Source organism: Gadus morhua, chromosome 12, assembly GCF_902167405.1.
Source record: "Gadus morhua chromosome 12, gadMor3.0, whole genome shotgun sequence".
Lineage (NCBI taxonomy): Eukaryota > Metazoa > Chordata > Actinopteri > Gadiformes > Gadidae > Gadus > Gadus morhua.
Window position 1 is genome coordinate 18,217,828 of NC_044059.1, and position 21,383 is coordinate 18,239,210.

At 42.1% G+C, this 21,383-nt stretch overlaps 1 protein-coding gene across 1 annotated transcript in view; it reads left to right on the top strand.

Moving 5' to 3' along the window:
* Positions 1-8,095: 8,095 nt before the first annotated feature.
* The window catches only part of kdm4aa (lysine (K)-specific demethylase 4A, genome duplicate a), a 29,483-nt gene continuing 16,195 nt past the window's right edge, over positions 8,096-21,383 (top strand). Inside the window, exons 1-14 of the mRNA XM_030372720.1 lie at positions 8,096-8,245; positions 9,005-9,148; positions 9,637-9,812; positions 10,283-10,397; positions 10,769-10,962; positions 11,248-11,297; positions 11,565-11,668; positions 11,769-11,906; positions 12,460-12,689; positions 14,425-14,561; positions 14,930-15,318; positions 16,135-16,231; positions 16,542-16,726; positions 17,602-17,806. Of these exons, the coding sequence (XP_030228580.1) occupies positions 9,014-9,148; positions 9,637-9,812; positions 10,283-10,397; positions 10,769-10,962; positions 11,248-11,297; positions 11,565-11,668; positions 11,769-11,906; positions 12,460-12,689; positions 14,425-14,561; positions 14,930-15,318; positions 16,135-16,231; positions 16,542-16,726; positions 17,602-17,806 (2,155 nt within the window). The 5' untranslated portion in view covers positions 8,096-8,245; positions 9,005-9,013. The remainder of the gene's footprint in view (positions 8,246-9,004; positions 9,149-9,636; positions 9,813-10,282; positions 10,398-10,768; positions 10,963-11,247; positions 11,298-11,564; positions 11,669-11,768; positions 11,907-12,459; positions 12,690-14,424; positions 14,562-14,929; positions 15,319-16,134; positions 16,232-16,541; positions 16,727-17,601; positions 17,807-21,383) is intronic.

The window sequence follows — 21,383 nt, forward strand, 5'->3', positions numbered from 1 at the left end:
ACCCGTTTCTTTCACCTTTGATACTGAGAAATTGTGACAATACACGGATATATTAAATGCAGGTGCGCTGCTCTGTAGGCAAACCGCGAAGGAAAAAAGGGTAGCTGCTTCATCTGTTCTTTTTAGAATTGTATGTCTTGATGTTTATTTTATCTAGCCATCTATTCTCTTGTTTTTGGCAATGTGAATGAACGTCCGCGTCGATGCCTCGATCGCAAGTCCAGTGTCGCGAGCGGACGTTGCCATGACATCTAGAAATCATACCGTATTTAATGGGTTGTAGTGAGTGTAACATAATTCACCTACAGTACTTTGTTATGTGTTGTTCTTTCAATTGTGTTAGGCATGTCGTTTACTATCTTGGTGGTTCAGGGATCGCTGTCCCTTTTAAGGATTACGAGCGTCTCATGACGTCAGAGCCCATGCAGGATTTGTTTACCTTCAGCACGTTTTGATTTCCTGTTTCTCTCTTACTAAATAAACGAGTCACACAACTGTGTGCTCAACGTGTGAAATTGTATCTCTCACTTATGGCAATTTCCACAGGGTTATCATTAATATTGATGTGTAGGGGTTGTTTATAACTCGTGAATAATATTGTTTAGACCACGGTCTGGGGGAATACTCTGATTCTGATTGGCTGCAGTGCGTGCATTAACTCCTGATATAGCCCTACAGACACCTGCTAAGTAGTTCCAGTCAGTGTTTAGATTCTCTGCCCGATATTTCCCACCACTATACTCGGGCCGGGCCTTTGATCGAGCGTTTTTATTTTTATTTTACCATTGGTTTATTGGCCTAATCTGAGGAGAAATCTATGCCATAAACAGAAATATGATAGGCCTTTGTTACACGGGTCTTCTCAATGCCGTGGAACGCTCCGTTCATGGGTAGTAGTCCGGTGACTTGTCTATCCCAGCGTCTTCCATTGCTAAGCGACGTCACCGTCTTTGCGGACAAATTATTTCTCTGCTGATCAACACTACGAATGGCCAAAAGACTTGTATCCCCCCCCCCCCTTAAATAAATACTATGGCAGAATTATTATTATTATTATTATTATTCTCATTCAACTTCAACATGTGTTTTACAGTAGAGTGGTGGAGGGATGACGTATGTTGGCCAACCCGGAAGTGAGCGTCGCCCTGGATTCCCTCGACAAAAAGCCAACGGGTTTTGCCATTGGATTTTGGATTATTGCTGAAACATTTGCATCTTTGAAGCACCTCCTCAAAAACTGAAAATAAATAATTACATAAAAATAACCGTGCTCCAAAGAACGAAATGTAAACCAATGCATTCTGAATGGGAGTGTTTCTCTGATTTTTCCATACTAACATTTGAGAACCCCTTTTATCAAAGGGGGTCTCAAAGGACTCATACGCTTCAACCTGTGGCTCCAACCCTACAGGAAATGACTCAGCAAGTGCTCCATCTCGTTTTACCTGCACCCAGCGGCTCGCTTGCAAGACCTACACCCTAGCTATCCAACATGCATATCTGAGAATCAGGCCTCTCTTTAATAATGACAAAAAGTTATGAGAGAAATACACATGAACTTTTGTTATCTCATAAGCGGCGTTGTGCCGGCTCCTTTTGACCTTTTGACCCCAGACTTCTGGGGGAATAGCTGAATCAATTAATTAGTCAATCAGAAGTATGTAAATATCTTCCCGGTGGCGTAAGAGGACGAACAAGGTGTCCTTCAACATCTACGCTTCCAGGCGATTGCAACGGTGCCACACATGATCATATTCGAACATGTTTAATGGTAGTAATTAGCTGTCGAAATTGGAGGCCTTAATCAATAATGAGCAGCTATTGATTTGCTTCCCGATTGAAAATTGTGACAAATGACATGTTATTTAGCATCTACACGTTGAGCTGAGTCCAATGACAGCATGCGGGTGGTAACATGTATTTTACATGGTACACCTAGGTCTAGGACATGATCTCGATGTAGCAAGAGGGCGAGCTTGATCTCATTGGACTCAGCTTAACGTGTAGATGCTAAATAACATGTAATTTGTCAGAAATCTCCATCGGGAAGCAAATCTATAGCTGGTCATTATTGATAAAGGCCTCCAAAATCGACAGCTAATTACTACCCCGAAACATATTCAAATATGATCATGTGTGGCACTGTTGCAATCGCCTCGAAACGTAGATGTCAAAGCACACCTTGTTTGCTCCGTTACGCCACCGGGAAGATATTTTCACACTTCTAATGGATTGATTCATATTTTAAGGTTCTCGGAGTGAGACTTTAAGCGGCTGCAGCAGAAGTGTTGAGACGAAAGATGATATCAAGACATGTATATAATATTCCCATTCACGTTATGATTCTTCGTCATAACATCCGACCAAACATCCTTCACATTCACCAAGCGAAGCTTATGAAAGTCCAGGCCCCACCTTCCTGCACTCGGGGTCCGACTGGGCCAAGTTTCAGGCAGGAACGGCCTCCCCTTCCTGCCCTCGGGGTCCGACCGGGCCAAGTTTCGGTGCGGGGGTCCCAGTTAGGCCCTAGAATAAGGTATTCAAATTTCAGGGCGGTAGGACCCTCCTATCTCAAAAACTGTTTTTCCACCACATTCTGAACCTTCTGAGGGGCTTTGTCCAAATGACAGTCCATTTGGGAAAACTTTTTTTCTCTAAGGGCTAGAACTCCAAATCTCGGATATGTCGTTCTCGGGGCCCCGGGAAATGTGTGTAAACATTTAAGTATCCCTGGCTATCTCGAAAAGGGGCGTGACCTCCAACAGTACAGTAAATGTAGATAAGACAGAGGTTAGTTTCTAGTCCCCATTTTTTGTGGGATGGAGGTGTACATTTGTGGCTTAAGGTGTGTAGACACAACGTTTTTGAAGTCTGGGGTCAAAAGGTCAAAAGGAGCCAGCACCACGCCGCTTATGAGATAACAAAAAGTTCATGTGTATTTCTCTCATAACTTTTTGTCCTTATTAAAGAGAGGCCTGATTCTCAGATATGCATGTTGGATGGTTAGGGTGTAGGTCTGGGAAGAACTTCAGGCCAAAATCTTGCAAGCGAGCCGCTGGGTGCAGGTGCAACGAGATGGAGCACTTGCTGAGTCATTTCCTGTAGGGCTGGAGCCACAAGCGTATGCATCCTTTGAGACCCCCTTTGATAAAAGGGGGTCTCAAATGTTGACCCTCAGTCACCTATTGCATCACTTCCTTTAGGGCTTCGGCCTCCTAATTGATCATTATAGTATAATTGAATGCCCTCTTTCATATATATGATACCTCCACCACTGGGACGTGGCAACAATTCTCCAAATCCATATGGGGAGGGGGGGGGGGGATGCTTGTGGACAGTAGGGGTGTATACTCGACATAAATAGGAAGCAAACTCAGGAGAAGTAATGACATCTCACAAATATTTATTTAATCAATTGTTTCAAATAACCCTGCCTCGTTAAATCAATGAGCTTGGTGTTTTGCTTTCCAAAATAGGTTATAGTAGAAGTCTAAACTGCAGAAAATAAAAACATCCAAGCTGCCTTTTAAGGATACCTTGGAATATCTGCCTTTTCTCTAACCATCGGCAGCTCCTTTGCCGCGTGGTTTTTAGAGCCATGTAAGGATTAGAGGGGGCGGTCGATAGCAACCACCATAGCAACCATAACGGTCAAGTGACTGGATGCAGCCCCGTTGAAAGAAATTGAATACCACCCTACACACTCAGGATATTAATGATATTTAAACTATTATGACCATGAAGTCTTTATTTGCATGGGTTTACATTTCGTTCTGTGTAGCATGGAAAAATCAGAGAAACACTCCCATTCAGAATGCATTGGTTTACATTTCGTTCTTTGGAGCACGGTTATTTTTATGTAATTATTTATTTTCAGTTTTTGAGGAGGTGCTTCAAAGATGCAAATGTTTCAGCAATAATCCAAAATCCAATGGCAAAACCCGTTGGCTTTTTGTCGAGGGAATCCAGGGTGACGCTCACTTCCGGGTTGGCCAACATACGTCATCCCTCCACCACTCTACTGTAAAACACATGTTGAAGTTGAATGAGAATAATAATAATAATTATAATAATTCTGCCATAGTATTTATTTAAGGGGGGGGGGGGGGGGGATACAAGTCTTTTGGCCATTCGTAGTGTTGATCAGCAGAGAAATAATTTGTCCGCAAAGACGGTGACGTCGCTTAGCAATGGAAGACGCTGGGATAGACAAGTCACCGGACTACTACCCATGAACGGAGCGTTCCACGGCATTGAGAAGACCCGTGTAACAAAGGCCTATCATATTTCTGTTTATGGCATAGATTTCTCCTCAGATTAGGCCAATAAACCAATGGTAAAATAAAAATAAAAACGCTCGATCAAAGGCCCGGCCCGAGTATAGTGGTGGGAAATATCGGGCAGAGAATCTAAACACTGACTGGAACTACTTAGCAGGTGTCTGTAGGGCTATATCAGGAGTTAATGCACGCACTGCAGCCAATCAGAATCAGAGTATTCCCCCAGACCGTGGTCTAAACAATATTATTCACGAGTTATAAACAACCCCTACACATCAATATTAATGATAACCCTGTGGAAATTGCCATAAGTGAGAGATACAATTTCGCACGTTGAGCACACAGTTGTGTGACTCGTTTATTTAGTAAGAGAGAAACAGGAAATCAAAACGTGCTGAAGGTAAACAAATCCTGCATGGGCTCTGACGTCATGAGACGCTCGTAATCCTTAAAAGGGACAGCGATCCCTGAACCACCAAGATAGTAAACGACATGCCTAACACAATTGAAAGAACAACACATAACAAAATACTGTAGGTGAATTATGTTACACTCACTACAACCCATTAAATACGGTATGATTTCTAGATGTCATGGCAACGTCCGCTCGCGACACTGGACTTGCGATCGAGGCATCGACGCGGACGTTCATTCACATTGCCAAAAACAAGAGAATAGATAAAATAAGCATCAAGACATACAATTCTAAAAAGAACAGATGAAGCAGCTACCCTTTTTTCCTTCGCGGTTTGCCTACAGAGCAGCGCACCTGCATTTAATATATCCGTGTATTGTCACAATTTCTCACTGTCAAAGGTGAAAGTAGAAACGGGTGGCCAAAAGCTGTCGTATTGTTAGTTATCACAGACAATTTTAAGTAGAAACGGGTGGCCTAAAAAAATTGCTTCAAAGACACTGTTTCCCCTTATTCTAGCGACTTTATAAACACCAAAATGAGTTGTTCACGTCATTGTGCACTTTCACATTTTAGCCAAAGAAAGGAGGATGTCTTACTGCTTTCATCTTTACTAACATTTAAGTAAAAATTAGAATGGAGAAAATTCAATGTGCCGCTACCATACAATCTTTGACCGCTGACAGCCAGCTACGGAAACATTTAAGGAAGTTTTCCTTCATGTTGAGCTGATAGCTGACCGTTATCGTCTCTCTTGCATGAAATGACCTACACTTGAATGATCTTGAACGCTCAAAAAATGTGTATACATTTTAAACGGATTATACAAACTGAAAATATTAAGTTTTTCTAACTTGGCATCTAATTGCGCTTTTCCACTATGGGTACTGACATACTCTTAATCGCTTTTTGCTTCGTTATCCAGTGGAGATTTGAGTACCACTCGATGTGGCTGTTTGTCATGGCGACGCCACATGAAAGCAACGCCTCGCATTCCCCGTTCGTCAGCTACCAAAGAGAGGAACGTCTGCACCTCAATAGCTAACCACAACATGTTTTTTTCGGTTTGCCATATTCTTGCTCCAGAGGGCACATCATCATCATCAGGGGCAACCTAGGGCACTCATTAATTTTCGTTCACGTGTAAAGGGCAGCCAATAAGGCACTTTCTCCACCATAGAGGGCACTTAAGCACACTTTTTCAACCATGGGGGCACCAGACGGGCAGAAGGGCACTAAAAGGGCACCAGACGGGCAGAAGAGCACTAGAAGGGCACTATAAGGACCAGACGAGCAGAAGGGCACCATCAGGGCACTAGAAGGGCACTAGAAGGGCACTGGAAGGGCACTGGAAGGGCACTAGAAGGACCAGACTGGCAGAAGGGCACTATCAGGGTACTAGAAGGGCACTAGAAGGACCAGACGGGCACTATCAGGGTACTAGAAGGGCACTGGAAGGGCACTAGAAGGACCAGACAGGCAGAAGGGCACTATCAGGGTACTAGAAGGGCACCAGATGGGCAGAAGGGCACTTGAAGGACCAGACGGGCAGAAGGGGACTATCAGGGCACTAGAAGGGCACCAGACGGGCAGAAGGGCACTATCAGGGTACTAAAGGGGGCACTAAAAGGGCACAAGACGGGCAGAAGGGGACTATAAGGGCACTCATTAAGGCACGTCATTGAATTTTCTTGTTCTAGAGGGCACATAATCATAATTTATTGTATGAAGGAGCACCCTAGCGGGCACCTAATCATGTTTTGCACGTGAAAAGGGCAGCCAATAAGGCATTTCCTCTCGTTTTCGACACTCTTGAAGGGCACTTTAGCGCGCTTTTTCAACCATTGAGCCACGAGGGGGGGCAGTCGCCCCCCCTGCCCCCCCCCTGAGTCTGCCACTGGTAGCAATGCTATAATTACCTGCCTATTCGGTTTATTTAGGTAAAGCATTATGAAAAAAAATGTGCATGCGCAATAAAGTATACAACAACATTTGCCGCGTGCGGACTGTCCAATTCCCTCTTGGGCTAAGCCCGGATATTTCATAAACCTAGAAACGCCCATGCACTGGTGGTCCTTAGGTTGAGAGTTAGAATCCTGACTAGAGCATTATGAACAAGCTGAACTCGACATTCTTTCATTGCCACTCATTTAAGAAACACAACTTTGAACAGCACCTGAAATTCATCAGGCAATCAACATTCCGGCTCATAAGTTTCCAAGATTCGGACTGCAAAGACACAGTATGGCATTAACGGGAACTTCTTCATTAACCATTTTTCCTTCATAATTAACTCTGTCATGTTTATATTTCTTCCGGTTGTGTTCTTGACTGCAAATGTTTAATTTCACATAATGTTGTGTGCTTATCAATATACATTTTGACCATGTGAATGAGGCTGCAGTTCAGGTTAACTGAAACATCTTTCTTTAAACATGACAATTGTTATATTTATATATCTTCCATTAGTGTGTTCTTGACCTTTAATTTTGCTCGGACCCCGTTAATCACCACTTGGGGATATATTTTGTATTTGAAATGCAACAGTGTTTTTGGGGAGACTACGCTCAGAGCAGCTGGAACTGAACCTCAGCAAGAGGAAGGAGGAAAACGGGCTATGAAACAAAATTATTATATATTTTTTTGCTATGCCCATGTTTGATTGTGTTGTGTTGGTTATTGAACTGTGTGCAGGACCGATCCGCGCTGTATGACCACTGTTACAATGAGCATAGGCTATTTATTTCAGGAAGCCTATTTATGCAACCGAAAAGATTTGAAAACCATGAAAGTTTTAAATTCCCCCCCAAAAAAGAAACTTTCCCAGCGCCCCCCTAGGATGTGCGAACGCCCTCGTTGAGAAACCATGTTCTAAGGAAGGGAGATGTTATAGTGTTATGCAAGCCGACTGCTCCCTCTGGTGGGCTTGGGTGTGTATGCACTTTGGTAGCCAACCCGCGTCAGTCCTGTTGTGCGCAAGCTCGGTAATAAATGTTACTAACTACTACGAGAGGCACAGCCTGACTCCGTGTATTATTCTATGCTCCTTTACTTGCAACAAATAGCGGTAGGCGAGCTTTTTTTTTTTTCTCAGCAAACAGCTTCAAAAACTTGTTTTCTAGACTAGAACTGAAATACTATGTTTGCTTGTTGGGAAAACACCATAATATGTCTCCTTTAACAATCAGAGTAAGCCTGGAAAATAATAATAATAATACAAAATAAAATACTTAAGAAACGACTCTGTAGATGTTTGGTCATGCAAATTAATAATACAGTAATTAATTGTATTATAACTTATGAGCTTTTTCCTTTACGTTATTATCATAATATATTGAAGAGGCTCGGTCTGTCAAGAAGAACGCGCCGTAATTGGCTTATACGTGGCGTAAGGCCCGCCCTCTCCACTCTCGGTGTAAACAAACACACACTGGGCATGCGTACGACACTGAATAATGGAGGACTATCTTTTTTACCCAGACTGATTTTTTATATTTACATGATACTAGCTTTAACTAGAAACCAATACTATTCATGCTCGTATATATAGGTAAGTCTCATTTTAGAACGGATATGTTCTTATGTATTGGCACTACTAGGCTAGATCTAAGTTTGCGAGTAATAAGTGTGGGCGATATGCAACAAGGCATGTTTGCTGTAGCTTCCCAATGTTGGGTAGCTCAAGCCTCTCCGATTCCTGGCCGTTCTTACTGTTAGTTTTTGCTACAACAGTTGATCTAATACATAGAGATCCTACTTCTATTTAGTTTAGTCACTGTTTAATGTAACTCTCGCCACATATTGGTGGTTTGCTACACTGCGTTAGCCCCGGCAGGACATGTCAACCAGTACTAGCATGTTAGCTACCTAGCTCGCTTTATTTATCATAGTACAGTGTTGTCTCTGGAGCTTACTTTTAAAAGATTGCGTTCAGTCAACATAATGTACTCATCATTTTGCTATTAATGGTAACTACGTTATCATACGGCTAATGATTTTGCTGAAGTGCAGTTAATAGATCTTACTTGGTAGTCTGTTAAAAGTTAACTAATGAACCCCTTACTACCAACATAGGACTAGCCTTCGCTTGGTGTTGCCCTCTGTGTGGATCTTTTAATGAATCCTGATCTTAAAGGGGGGGGGGGGGGGGGGTAATGAAACTGTCAGTAAACCCGATTCATCAATACCAAGTTACTGCCATGGAAGTTTTTGAGTATAATTCCGTATAATTGCATTACTTTCTCTCTTATTTTAATTATATAAATATGTGTATATTTATTAAAGAGTTTCCTCCTTGTGCATGCTAAAGTCACCCAAGATGACCACGGACCCAGCTCAGACAGATGGCAGCGGGATAATGACCTTTAGCCCCTCGAAGGAGGAATTTAAATACTTTAGCCGGTACATTGCCTATATGGAGTCTCAAGGGGCACACAAAGCTGGCATGGCAAGAGTAAGTATTATTTATTTTGTTTAGAACAAGATGATTTTATCAATCAATATATTAATTATTACGGCGCAGTAATTCATACATGAACTGTTGAAAGCACAACAGGACATTAGCGCATTAGTATGAAATCGCTATGGATTTTTTTTTTTCCATTTTTTCCAATATTTTATTCTTACTAGGTATCATTTAGATTTTTTACAATTGTAGATTTTCACTCCATATATACAACAAGATAAACTGTTGTCATATAAGCCTTATGCATATGAATTGTGTGCAGTGTTATTGGCTGTGGATACTCTTGAGGTAACGGGGTGTAATAGATGGGTAGGACTATCCAGGTAGTATTTAAAGACTCATATTTATGTAATTAATCATGCAAACAATATACTGATTCCACAAAGTATATTACCCAGTTGTTAAATATTGCAGAAGGTTTATTTGTTTTTTTTGTAATAAAGTGAATGAGAGCACGACATTTTCTTCATTCTCAGGTTATCCCACCGAAAGATTGGAAGCCAAGGCGGAGTTATGATGACATCGATGATTTGGTGATCCCTGCCCCCATTCAGCAGGTTGTGACAGGACAGTCGGGTCTCTTCACACAGTACAACATCCAGAAAAAGCCCATGACGGTCCGAGAGTTTCGCAAAACTTCCAATCTAGACAAGTAAGCCATGCAGCATTATTACGGTGTTAACAATAGATAATATGCCTGCATTGTGAATTTGGGTCTTGCATTCATTATGCTTTTCAAGACCTCACCATGTGGATGTTTTGAAGCTCTAAATGCAGCCATGGGAAGAAGGTTGACCTTGAACAGGTCACATTTTTATATTTGAGGTTCCCAAAGTTGGCACATTCGGCAGAGTGAAAGCGCTTTGCATGGTCTGGAAGCAAGTCTATCTATCTATTCAAGGTTTAAGGGAGATGTCATTTTCTGAACTCTGCACCCTCGCTGGTTATTTTGGCGAGACATGCTTCTGGAGTAAAAATCGGCCAAGATCACTCTTCATCAGTCTATTCGTAAGGGCAGTTACAGTTGTCTTCCTATGGATGGTGTACTCTAACTGTTATCTTCTTCCTAGAGGCGTTGTGTTTGTTTTAGGATAAAAACTCGAACATTGTCTTTCCCTCTAGGTTTTGTAATCCTCGGTATGTTGACTTTGAGGAACTGGAGAGGAAGTTCTGGAAGAATCTGACTTTTAATCCCCCACTCTATGGAGCTGATGTATCTGGGACACTGTACGACCTTGTATGTAAACAAATTATTTATATGGTGGAATGTATTGTTGAAGTCTTGTATGGCATTTCATGATGCCTGATAAGCATTTGTATCTTGTTAATGATGTTGGCATTTTAAATAACAATGAAGTTGACACACGACATAGTTGGAACAAGGTTATGGTAATTTTCTTATAAATGTCATTCAATAAAAAAGATGGCAAGAAAAACATAAGATGGGCTACCTACAAATATTCTGCCTACCCCTTAATTTACGTTTGTAGTATCCTTCTTTGGTAGTGTACATAGTAAAAGTACCTGGTTGGAACTTGGTTATCTCACACATGCATTGCTAACCCAGCCAATCACCTTTTCTTTCCTTCACCATCCTTTCCTACTAAGGATGTAAGTGAGTGGAACATTGGCCATTTGAACACAATCCTAGACACAGTCGAACATGAGAGTGGTATCAAGATCAAGGGAGTCAATACACCATACCTATACTTTGGGATGTGGAAGAGTACATTTGCCTGGCACACAGAGGACATGGATCTCTACAGCATAAACTATCTCCATTTTGGAGAGCCCAAATCTTGGTAAGGTCTCCGTTTAACCTTCCCCTCCGATTTGTGCATAGCTGTCATTACCACCACTTAAACATTTTATTTGATTGATCACCCAACCTGCATGTGTGTTGGTGTATAGCTTATTGGTTAGGAATGCTCATAGGTCTTCGATTTAGGTTAATTCTTGAGATTTACTTGTCAATCTTGTTCAGTTGCCAACGTTTTTACTATCTATTGACAATTGACTGTGTTTAAAATAGTGTTCGAGAATGTGGATGTATTTCTGAAATATCTGTGGGTCTTTACCGTGCACAGGTATGTTGTCCCTCCAGAACATGGCAAACGTCTAGAGCGGCTTGCAAAGGGTTTGTATATAAAATACTTTCATTAATTATTTCAGTTACCAAGGTTACTTTTACGACGATGAGTCAATTTGGTTTAATAATTGGGTCATAGTCTACATGGTCAATTTTTGTTTTGTTATATTTGTCATCACTTTGGATTAAAGCGTCTACTAAATGCCCAAAATGTAAATGTAAATGTGAATCACCGGCCACTTTATGGAAACTGATGGTCATGAAAAGAAAAAATAAGATGCAAAAATATTGATAATTTTTTTTGCTTTTTTACAGGATTCTTTCCAGGAAGTGCTCAGAGCTGCGAAGCTTTTTTGCGACACAAAATGACTCTTATCTCACCATCAATCCTGAAAAAGTATGGCATACCTTTTGAGAAGGTGAGCTTGTCATCTATTATGAACAGATGTTCAACATTTATATTAATTGACATTCATTTTTGTATTATTTGTATTTAAATGGTCCATGCTTGATGTTTAGGTTACGCAAGAGGCCGGGCAGTTTATCGTGACCTTTCCGTTTGCTTATCACGCTGGTTTCAATCATGGGTTCAACTGTGCAGAGTCAACCAACTTTGCCACGCAGCGGTGGATTGATTACGGCAAACAAGCAACCCTGGTACTGTTCGCTTCACACTAAGTCCCACCACAACTTTACTCAGGGGTTGATTGCAACCAGCCACACTGAATATTCAGAATTCAGATATACATAGTCTCATTCATCAGTATGATTGTACTTTTTCAATAATAGCAGACTAATGTCAACTTGATGCCTCATAATAATTTATATAGGTCAACAATCAAAGGAACAGGCTGGCACTAAACTAGCTAGACTTTCCACAGGTTACCTCAGGTACCCCAAATAACTCAATTTTGAATAGGCAAGATAAGGAATATAATGAATGAAACAGATTTAAACGTGTACAGCATCAAGGCTTCTTCATCAACCTTTCTAGTTATTTGCAAGGTTGATAGTAGAATAACACAAGTTACAAGGGCCTCTGCCACCCATGACTTTTTTTTCAAGAATGGCTACCAAGGATTCACACACATGGACACAGTTAGACTTGCAATGCATCTGTGCTATTTTTATCAACTAGCCTAGAAAAGAATCAAGCATTACGAATTGAATAATGAAAGTAAATTCCATTGTTTTTTAATTTACCTTTCAGTGCTCCTGTAGTCAAGACATGGTGAAGATATCAATGGATGTCTTCGTGCGCAAGTATCAACCGGAGCGCTACGCGCAGTGGTTGGCCGGAAAGGACAACGCGCCGATCGATCACTCCAAACCAACACCCGAAGCAGCAGAGTTCATCCCGGGACATGAGACCCTCCAGCTGCTAGACCCCAACGCGAGTGACCTTCAAGAAGCTACAAGCACCATCCAAGAGGACAAAAGGTTGGTTTTCATGCTCACAGAAGGGAGGCATTTGCATGGCATCAGAGCCACTTCATATAGGCGGCAGTCACTCTGGAGGTTGAGCACGTTGACTGGCAACCGGAAGGTTGCTAGTTCGATCCCTGGCTCCCTCTAGCGAGTGTCGAGGTGTCCCTGAGCAAGACACCTAACCCTAACTGCTCCAGACGAGCTGGTTGTCGCCCTGCATTGTTGAAACCGCTGTCATTGTATGAATGTGTGTGTGGTTGGGTGAATGTAAGGCAATAATTGTTAAGCGTTTTGATTGGCCACCGGCAAAAGAAAAAGAAAAGAAGTGTGTGTGTGTGTGTGTGTGTGTGTGTGTGTGTGTATATATATTAGAGCTGTCAAGCGATTAAAATATTTAATCGTGATTAATCGCATTAATGTCATAGTTAACTCTAATTAATCGCGATTAATCGCAAATTCTTTTTCTGTGCTAAATATCCCTTGATTTTTTTGTCCCATAATTCTTCTCATTTTAAATCTCTTATCAACATGGTGAAGTGCATCGGCTTGCCTTGTGCAAATGATTTTTTATTGATAACAACATTGGCATATACACTGATCAAAACAGGACGATACAAAAAAAGAGCCTATAGTGCAATTAAACGACTGCTTTGAACAAATGTCATTTGAACATAGCAGTCAGGCTACTGCTTCTTTGTTTTGAGCCAAAGGAAAAAAAAAAACATTTTTTTTTTTTTTTTTATAAAATAATTGCGTTAATCGCGCGATAAAAAATTTAACGCCGTTAAATTTGGTTTGCGTTAACGCCGTTAATAACGCGTTTAACTGACAGCTCTAATATATATATATATATATATATATATATATATATATATATATATATATATATATATATATATATATATATATATATATATATATATGCAGTCCATTTACCATCCAATGTAATGTTTTGTTCCTCAAGTTGTGTGTTAACATGCCATAGCACTTTTTTTAAGTAGCGATTTCATTTATGTCTGAAACATTAAGTTATTTTAATGGAATTGCAATTTCATGCCTTTCATTTCCAGTTAAGTTGTTTTTTTTAGATATAGATCCCATGTGTTGTGTATCTATTCAGGTCTGTGATGTCTGGATTTCTGTTTCTTGTGGTTTTCACTTGCATAGCTTATACCCAAGGAGGACAATAACCATTAAATTCCTTTCAATGCATGAGTTTTGGTCGAAAGACATGTAGGTACATATGTACTAGGGTTTGGTATTGCCAGGTACCTCACAATTCAATTCAATTTGATTCTTTAGGTCTTCATTCGATTAGATTTCGATATTGATCCAATTGCTTCGATATCGATTCAATAATACCTGCAGATGACAAAAATACCTAAATATTATTTAGAATTAACCATTTCATAATGAATTAACCATTTCATTGTGCTTTAACTAGCAAAAAGGGAATACACCATAGTATAGCAGTGTTCCTGAGCTAAACTTGCAGCATAAAAGTAATAATCGTAACATGGACAAATGTAAAATGGCATGTACATTTAGGCATTCTTGCTTCTAGATTACAATGACTGAGTATGCTTGTTTTTAATGGAAATAATCGATTTAAAAAAATTCAGAATCTAGAGCACATAAATTGCAGTGCATTGATGAATCGATATTTTTACCCAGCCCTAATACGTACTGTATGTTCTCTCTGTACAAACACATGAATATGATGGCAATAATTTATTTTTTGCTTCAGTGCCAAGCAGGGGACAAAGCGTTTCTATGTGGACTTGGTAGTGGCTGAGGATGGCAGCTCGCCACCGATGGAAGACGACAAGAGAGAGGATGAGGTTGCCGCGGTCAAAGCATACAAGGAGGAGGAACCAGATAAAGGTACTGCACAATGCACATTTATATTTGTCTAATCGGGGGGCATATTTTGTTATTATTTATGGAATGAAAATTACCAAACATATCCTTTAAATGTATAAATGAATGATGCCACTTTTTTGTGTGTTATCTCATCTTTAGAGGGTAGGTCTAAAATATATGGTTCATATTGGTCCTCTTGATGTATGGGAAAACGGGAAAAAAACCATTTAAGTATTTGTTGGTAAATATTGATTTTATATCTGAGTTTATTTAATAAAATAGAAATACCTTTTGTGTGCTGCTATTGGAAATGTGTTTATGAGCCGAAAACATGCTTGTGAATATTGAGGCTAATCTAACTATACATCATCCCTGTTCTCCTCCCGCAGACATCCAGGGGCCCAAGGACAAAGGCGTCAAATCCAAGCCCAAAGCGCAGTCTAAAGCCCATGCCAAAAAATCAGCCAGAAGAAGAAGTCCTGGGAAAAACTACAGCAACAACGGCACCCTAGACACGGACGAATCCCCAGAAAACCACCATGAGGCCGGTGCGCTCACCCTGGCCCTGAAGTCTGAGACGCTGGACGAGGAGCCCCAGCTAGCAGGCAGCTCCAGCCCGGCTCCCAGGCTCTTTCAGATGGCCCTGAGTCCAGCCGATGTCCTCCATGTCCACAGCTACGCCAAGGGGGACTACGGGGATGACGAGGTCCAGGTCAGGGAGAAGGAGGAAGGCATGAACTACAGCACAGACACAGAGACGGATGCACAGGATAAAGGGGTGAGCAGCTAAAGCGTCAATACTTTGCTTTGTGTGCTACAAATGCTGATTTATGATAAACCATCCTCGCTATTATTTGTACATAAATGCGGATTAAAAACTGCAGTTTGTTCTCTTTTTATATTGCAAGGAGCAAACTAAGTGGTTAAGTGGATTATACTGATCTAAATTTAACTTTGATTGTTTTACTACTCTAATGAGGCACCACTTCCCTGAGTAGGAAAATAACACATTTTAATTATTAATTAACCAAGCCACTTAATCTACCTTTCTCTCTCCAAGTCAGTTGTTTGTGTCATCTATCAACCATGAGGATTCTTCTTCCTTTGACTGCATTGTATTAACACATAAAGGGGGGTGATGTGCATGAAATTGAGAATTGTGAAAAAAATTGGGAGTAAATAAGCAAACAAATGTCAAAAACCTAAATCAAACAAAACACAAATAACTTAAAGGTGTATGTAGAATACAGTGGCATCTAGTGGTGAGGTTGCAGAGATGCAACCAACTGAATACGTATTGTAGTATAAGGCCATGGTGTTGATGTGTTGTCCTCCGTCTGGGCAGCAGTTGATTTTGATGCACGCTAGAAGGTTAAGAAGTCTGTGTGGTATGGATACTAGAGGATAACACATAAACCTCTCCTTTCTAGACGCTTTTGCTCAAAACGTATTATTAACCAAACTAAACCCTAGCTTGATTGACCCTATTAGAACTTAACCTTAGTAGCATCTAGCTATATTAGATTCTGAATCTCTCTCTCTCGATCTCGATCATGGTTCACCACACTCACACTGACGACATGTTCTCCTGCAGGATGCAGATGAGATGGCCACAGATGAAGAGTATGAAAGCCACCTTGGAAAGCTGCCAAGACACCATCCACTGATCAAAGATGGCATCAGTGATGAGGGTATGGAATAACCGGACACAATATAAAATGAGAATAGAATAAGACAATTAACAGAGAAAAACAGACTCGTGGATAGCTGTTTTATTCTTGAGAAACGTTCTAGTTATGTCGACATTTTGTTATGGAGTAAATAGGCAAGGCAAGGCAAGGCAAGGCAACTTTATTTATATAGCACTTTTCATACACAAGGCAGACTCAAAGTGCAAAATAGCCGCTGTCGAAAAGTTATGTAGTGCAGATTTGACCCGTACCTCTTTGAAACGTGAACATCCCTGTGCTTATCTGTTTTATTCTGAATGATGGATTCCAGAGGTGGCCGAGGACATGCCTCTAGAGGACGAAAGCCACGATGTGGGGGAGAGCTGGACCAAACCCTTGGCTCAGCTGTGGCAGAACAGACCTCCCAACATGAAGAAGGAGAGGGAGTACAACCGCCGCATGGGCCTGCAGCCCCCCTACTGCTCCGTCTGTACACTGTTCAGGACCTACCAGCGGGTGAGCCCTCCAACATGGGATGCACAGGGGCGCATACATATTTATGTCACATTGCAAGCACACCTCCATTACGAAAGTATAGGAGCACAGGAATTTTATTGGTAGTAATGTTGTTTTGGTCAAGCTTTAGTAATTAATCGTTAAATTATTTTTCATAATGGGGAGACATGCTGTGCTTTGAAATGGCCACGGTTTGTCATGTGAGATGTATGGCCAAGTTTTGATTGGCCTAGGGCCCTAGGCTATGCTACTATTTACGTTTTATTAAGGATTTAATACATTTTAATATACTAAAACTCTAGTGAGTCAAGCACCATACAGTGTAATCAAAGAGGCGACATGGTGGGACAAATGCAGGTTATAACGGGTTTAATCCTGTATTGTAGCAGGTCACGGAGACTAAGGCCTCGTCCACAAATTTCTGAAAATGTATTTTCCTTTCCTCACTAATGGTGTCATTGCAACTATCTCTGTCCACAAGAGAACCCAAAAACACCGCCCTAACCATGCTAGGCAAGTAGGGGGCGATACAACTTGATGTCAAACCCAAAGGAACATGAGCAGCAAGCGCTGGGCTATGCTGCTCATAGCCCAGCTACTTCTTGAACGGCAAATAAAACAACACCTAATGAGGAAGTTAAGCTCTGTTGACCTGTAAACCTGTATTGCTCATAGGTTTCTGGCACATGCGCAATGTGTGAAACAACAGTTGCCAATGCTTAAAATCGAGGTCACGATACCATCATTGTTTTTTTGTGTAAAACAAATTAAATGTATCCACAGTATCAAAGGGCAAGCCTGCTGAAAGAACTAAAGATTGGTGTTCTTTAACAGCCTGGGGGGAAACCTTCATTCCTCCTTCTTCTCCTCTCCAGACGGAGTGTGCCAGCGGCGGAGAGAGCCCCGTCATGGCGTCCGGCGGCCGCATGCGCACCAAGCCGCTGATCCCCGAGGCATGCTTCACCACCATCACCGAGGAGGACGCCGAGTCGGAGGAGCAGACACCCACGCCCCATCTCCACGACGACGGGACCAGCCTGCTCATCAGCTGCTCCCAGTGCAGCGTCCGCGTTCACACAAGTCAGTGCAGCAGAACACACTCCTTGTTGGATGGGGGTTTTCCATCGCACAGGTCGTAGTTTGGTTTGGTTCAGGGTCAGGGCAAACATACGAAACAGGCATGTGTCTCCATAGGAAGAGATGATTGGAGCGGATTAGAACGTCTTGCTCATCTCCATCCGTGGGACCAGGGCAGGTACACATCACGTTGTATTAAACAGGTTAGAGTACAAAATATTTTCGCTTGCACGGACACACACACACAATTGCAATCTTATGGTATTATATATCTGAACATAACTCCTTAAAGGCCGACGTGCAGGTTAACCGGAAGTTTGATTAATGGGTACATAAAGCACTCAAAATATGTGTATAATTTATAAAATGTCTCAAACTGGCGTTTTTGGCAGTAACAAATGTTTTCTAAAGCCATTCGGCGATGACGTCACGTTGGGAAGACGTGGTGGAAGGTAGCCTCAGCCTAGTACTAGAACTATGGCGTCTTAAGAGGTGGCAAGAACCACAAATAACATGTATGATGGCCCACAGCCATATAATTTCGAACCTGTCAGACGTGAGAGGGCGAATGAGGAATTGCCAAGAACTGTTGGCGGTCAAAGCCAATTAAATGCATGGTCAGTGGAGAATGAGTGGAGAGTTGCTATCATTTAGCAACGCAGCAACGAGCGCTGGAGCTAGTCAATGAACAGCAGTGCATACCAGTGTTTCCGCTAGAAGAAATTGGTGCCGGTCATATGACCGGGAAGGTTTCATTTTACCGGTCAAATTGGAAAAGAATTGGTCGGATATAATGTCTGTGTTTATTGCACTTAAAAAAAATTATAGGCAGGCTATATAAAGAATAATATCATCAAGGCATGTCGATTCATAGCCTGGTGTTTTTAATTAAAAGGTTGGCAGGTGACAGAACAATTAAACATTGCATTTTAAAGTGCAGACGAACAAAAATTATTTAGGTCTATAATGCAAGGCAAGGCATAAATAATAATAGCCTAAAACAATACAAAGTAGGCTACCTACAGTAAAACAAACTGGCGCATAACATAAAATGCAGACTGTAATGAAAATAATTACGCTACAGTGTAACAAGAGACGGGATTATTTTAAAGTGGATAAGAAACAGTGAATTGCCGGCCGCGACTTGAACTAGGCCTACAGCATAAAATAAATAAAAACGATATTTTACTTCTTTCGATATTTGGCAGCTGTGAAGCGTGCCGCTGCTGAATTAAAGTCAAATGTATCTAGTGTGTCTCTGCTGCTTGCAATGCGCATAAGCCTTGTGACTCTTCCTTCCCCAAGGCGGCTCCGCTGAGCAGTCTTTATGCGGTTCTGCAGGGAGAAGCCTCTCTCCGCTGGCACACTGGAGACGGGGATAACACAGGCTACCTTTGCCAGTTTGACCCACTCTGGGAAGATTTCCGCGTAATCTCTTATGAGCAACTCGCAGGCCGATGAAAAATGCAAGCCCCCGTAACTGCGGAGGGCTGTCATCATTGGGATGGCATCTCGCTTCGCGCTTGCGGCATCGATGAATGTGGTGGCTGTGGTCGAATCGTCCTCGCTTGCAATTTCTTGGCCAAAATGACCCAGCATGGTTTGGATGGCTGGTTCTGCATACTCCCGAAGTGCTGAGGGAACGGAGGGACAATCAGTCTGTGCTTTTTATTTTTAGCCAACAAACAACTAATTATTCCTTGGTTATTCCTCTGTGTCTCCAACGTTCATGTAACACTGTACAAATCAGTTTTGTTAGGCCTACATTAGCCTACTGTCTCGCTTTTCATTATTGTCTGTCAGCAGCCTATTATGGCAACACGGACGATTTTTACCACAATTTTGACGGTTACAGCATGGCCTAAAGAACCCATTAAACTCACAACATTTGCGTATCAGACTAGCATTTAGCGGAAGTAGGCCTATAGCTCTCGAGTGCCCTTATAGTTTGCATTATGGCTCTTATTAGGCTATTGTTAGGCCTGTATTATTAGTAGTAGGCCTATGCCTATTGGTCCTATTACTATTATTGACCAGAATATGCGAGCATTGGTCATTTAAAAATAATATTCTATTTAACTTAGGCTATATGTTTTACATCATACGTAATCAAATAGGCTAGCCTACTTACCAGCTGTCTGTGGGTATCGGGAGGGATTAAGAAGGACGTTGAAGCAGTTAAGCAGATCCAGGGAATCGTCAGGGAAACGGGCGTGTAAAGCATCGATCAGGTGTTGAATGTATCTTGTTCGGGCATTTTTGAAGGCTTGAACGGACCGGTCGCCTGCATGGGTCACTTGAATGCCTTTGTACATGCCTTCTTGGGAGTCCGTTTGGTACCTCTGTTCTTCTGGACCGGGTGCATCTCGTAGATGTGTGAGGGCCGAGACGGATGCTTGAACCATTGGTCGGATTGTGGCCAGATTCACATCCTCTTTCTGGAAAACCAAATTCAGTTTGGTCATCACGGGGAGAACATCAGCCAGTGTGTGCGTCAAGGCGATGAAGCTGTATGGCTGGATTTGTCCCAGGAGGCCTTGGGCTTGGGCATTTCCTCCCACAGCTTCTTAATTTAGCTCCATCACCGAAGCAGGCCAGTTCGTTTTTAATACTCTCCACTGCCCTATGCAATGACAACCAGCGGACAGCGCATGGCTGCTTCAGACTCGTCATGTCCTCTTCGCTCAGAGTTGCTGTTAGTTGACGGAGGCGATTGGTCCTGCTAGCTTAGTGTTTGTAGAAAGAGTACACAGCGGAAATTGTGCGCTTGTAGGCTCCTACTCGGTCCACAGCTTTAGCGGCATCTATCGCGGCCAGCGCAGTACGATGGGCAACACTCTCTTTTTTCAGGAGAGCGCCAACTCCAGCATGCCTCCCCATCATTACGCTGGCTCCAACCGAGCCCAGTCCGATTACGCGGGACAGCTCCACATTCCTGCCGCGGAGAATCTCCGCTACTTTATCGAAAATACACTGTGCCGTCCCGGAGTGTACGTCGTAGTTTCCCACAATGCACGTCTCCACTCTTCCACTCACTTGCAATTTTACATACAGGATCAACTTTTTGTCAACCGTTATGTTGACGGTCTCGTCAATTATGATCCCGATGTAATCACTGGCTCGTATTTTCTCATCCAATCCCTTCAACACCAAATCCTCGAGAGCCATTTCCATGTCAAAGTTGGATTCGCTGTGCCGGTAAAGCCCCTCAGATGTGGTGAAATCCGGGGCCTGAACTGCTCTCAGAAGTTCTGTCATCCCCACATACTGATGACCCGGGATGTCGTGTTTGGCCATGTGAAACACAACTTTCATCTGCGAGCACAACTTTTATTTGGAGGAGTCGGTGGCCATCTCACATTGGCCTTTCATGGCCATTTGTAGCTGTTTTAGGTTGGCAGCCGAAATGTGATCATTGCACTGACTGCTGCTGCTACTTGGTTTGAAGAAGTGGGTGATCATATTTTGATTCGCCATGTTTATTAGATACCGGTACTCCGCAAAGCTTGCCGCCGGCTTTCGCTAGATTGCCGCCGTTTAGTTCATAAACCTACGGTAGTCTATAGCGATCAATTTGAGC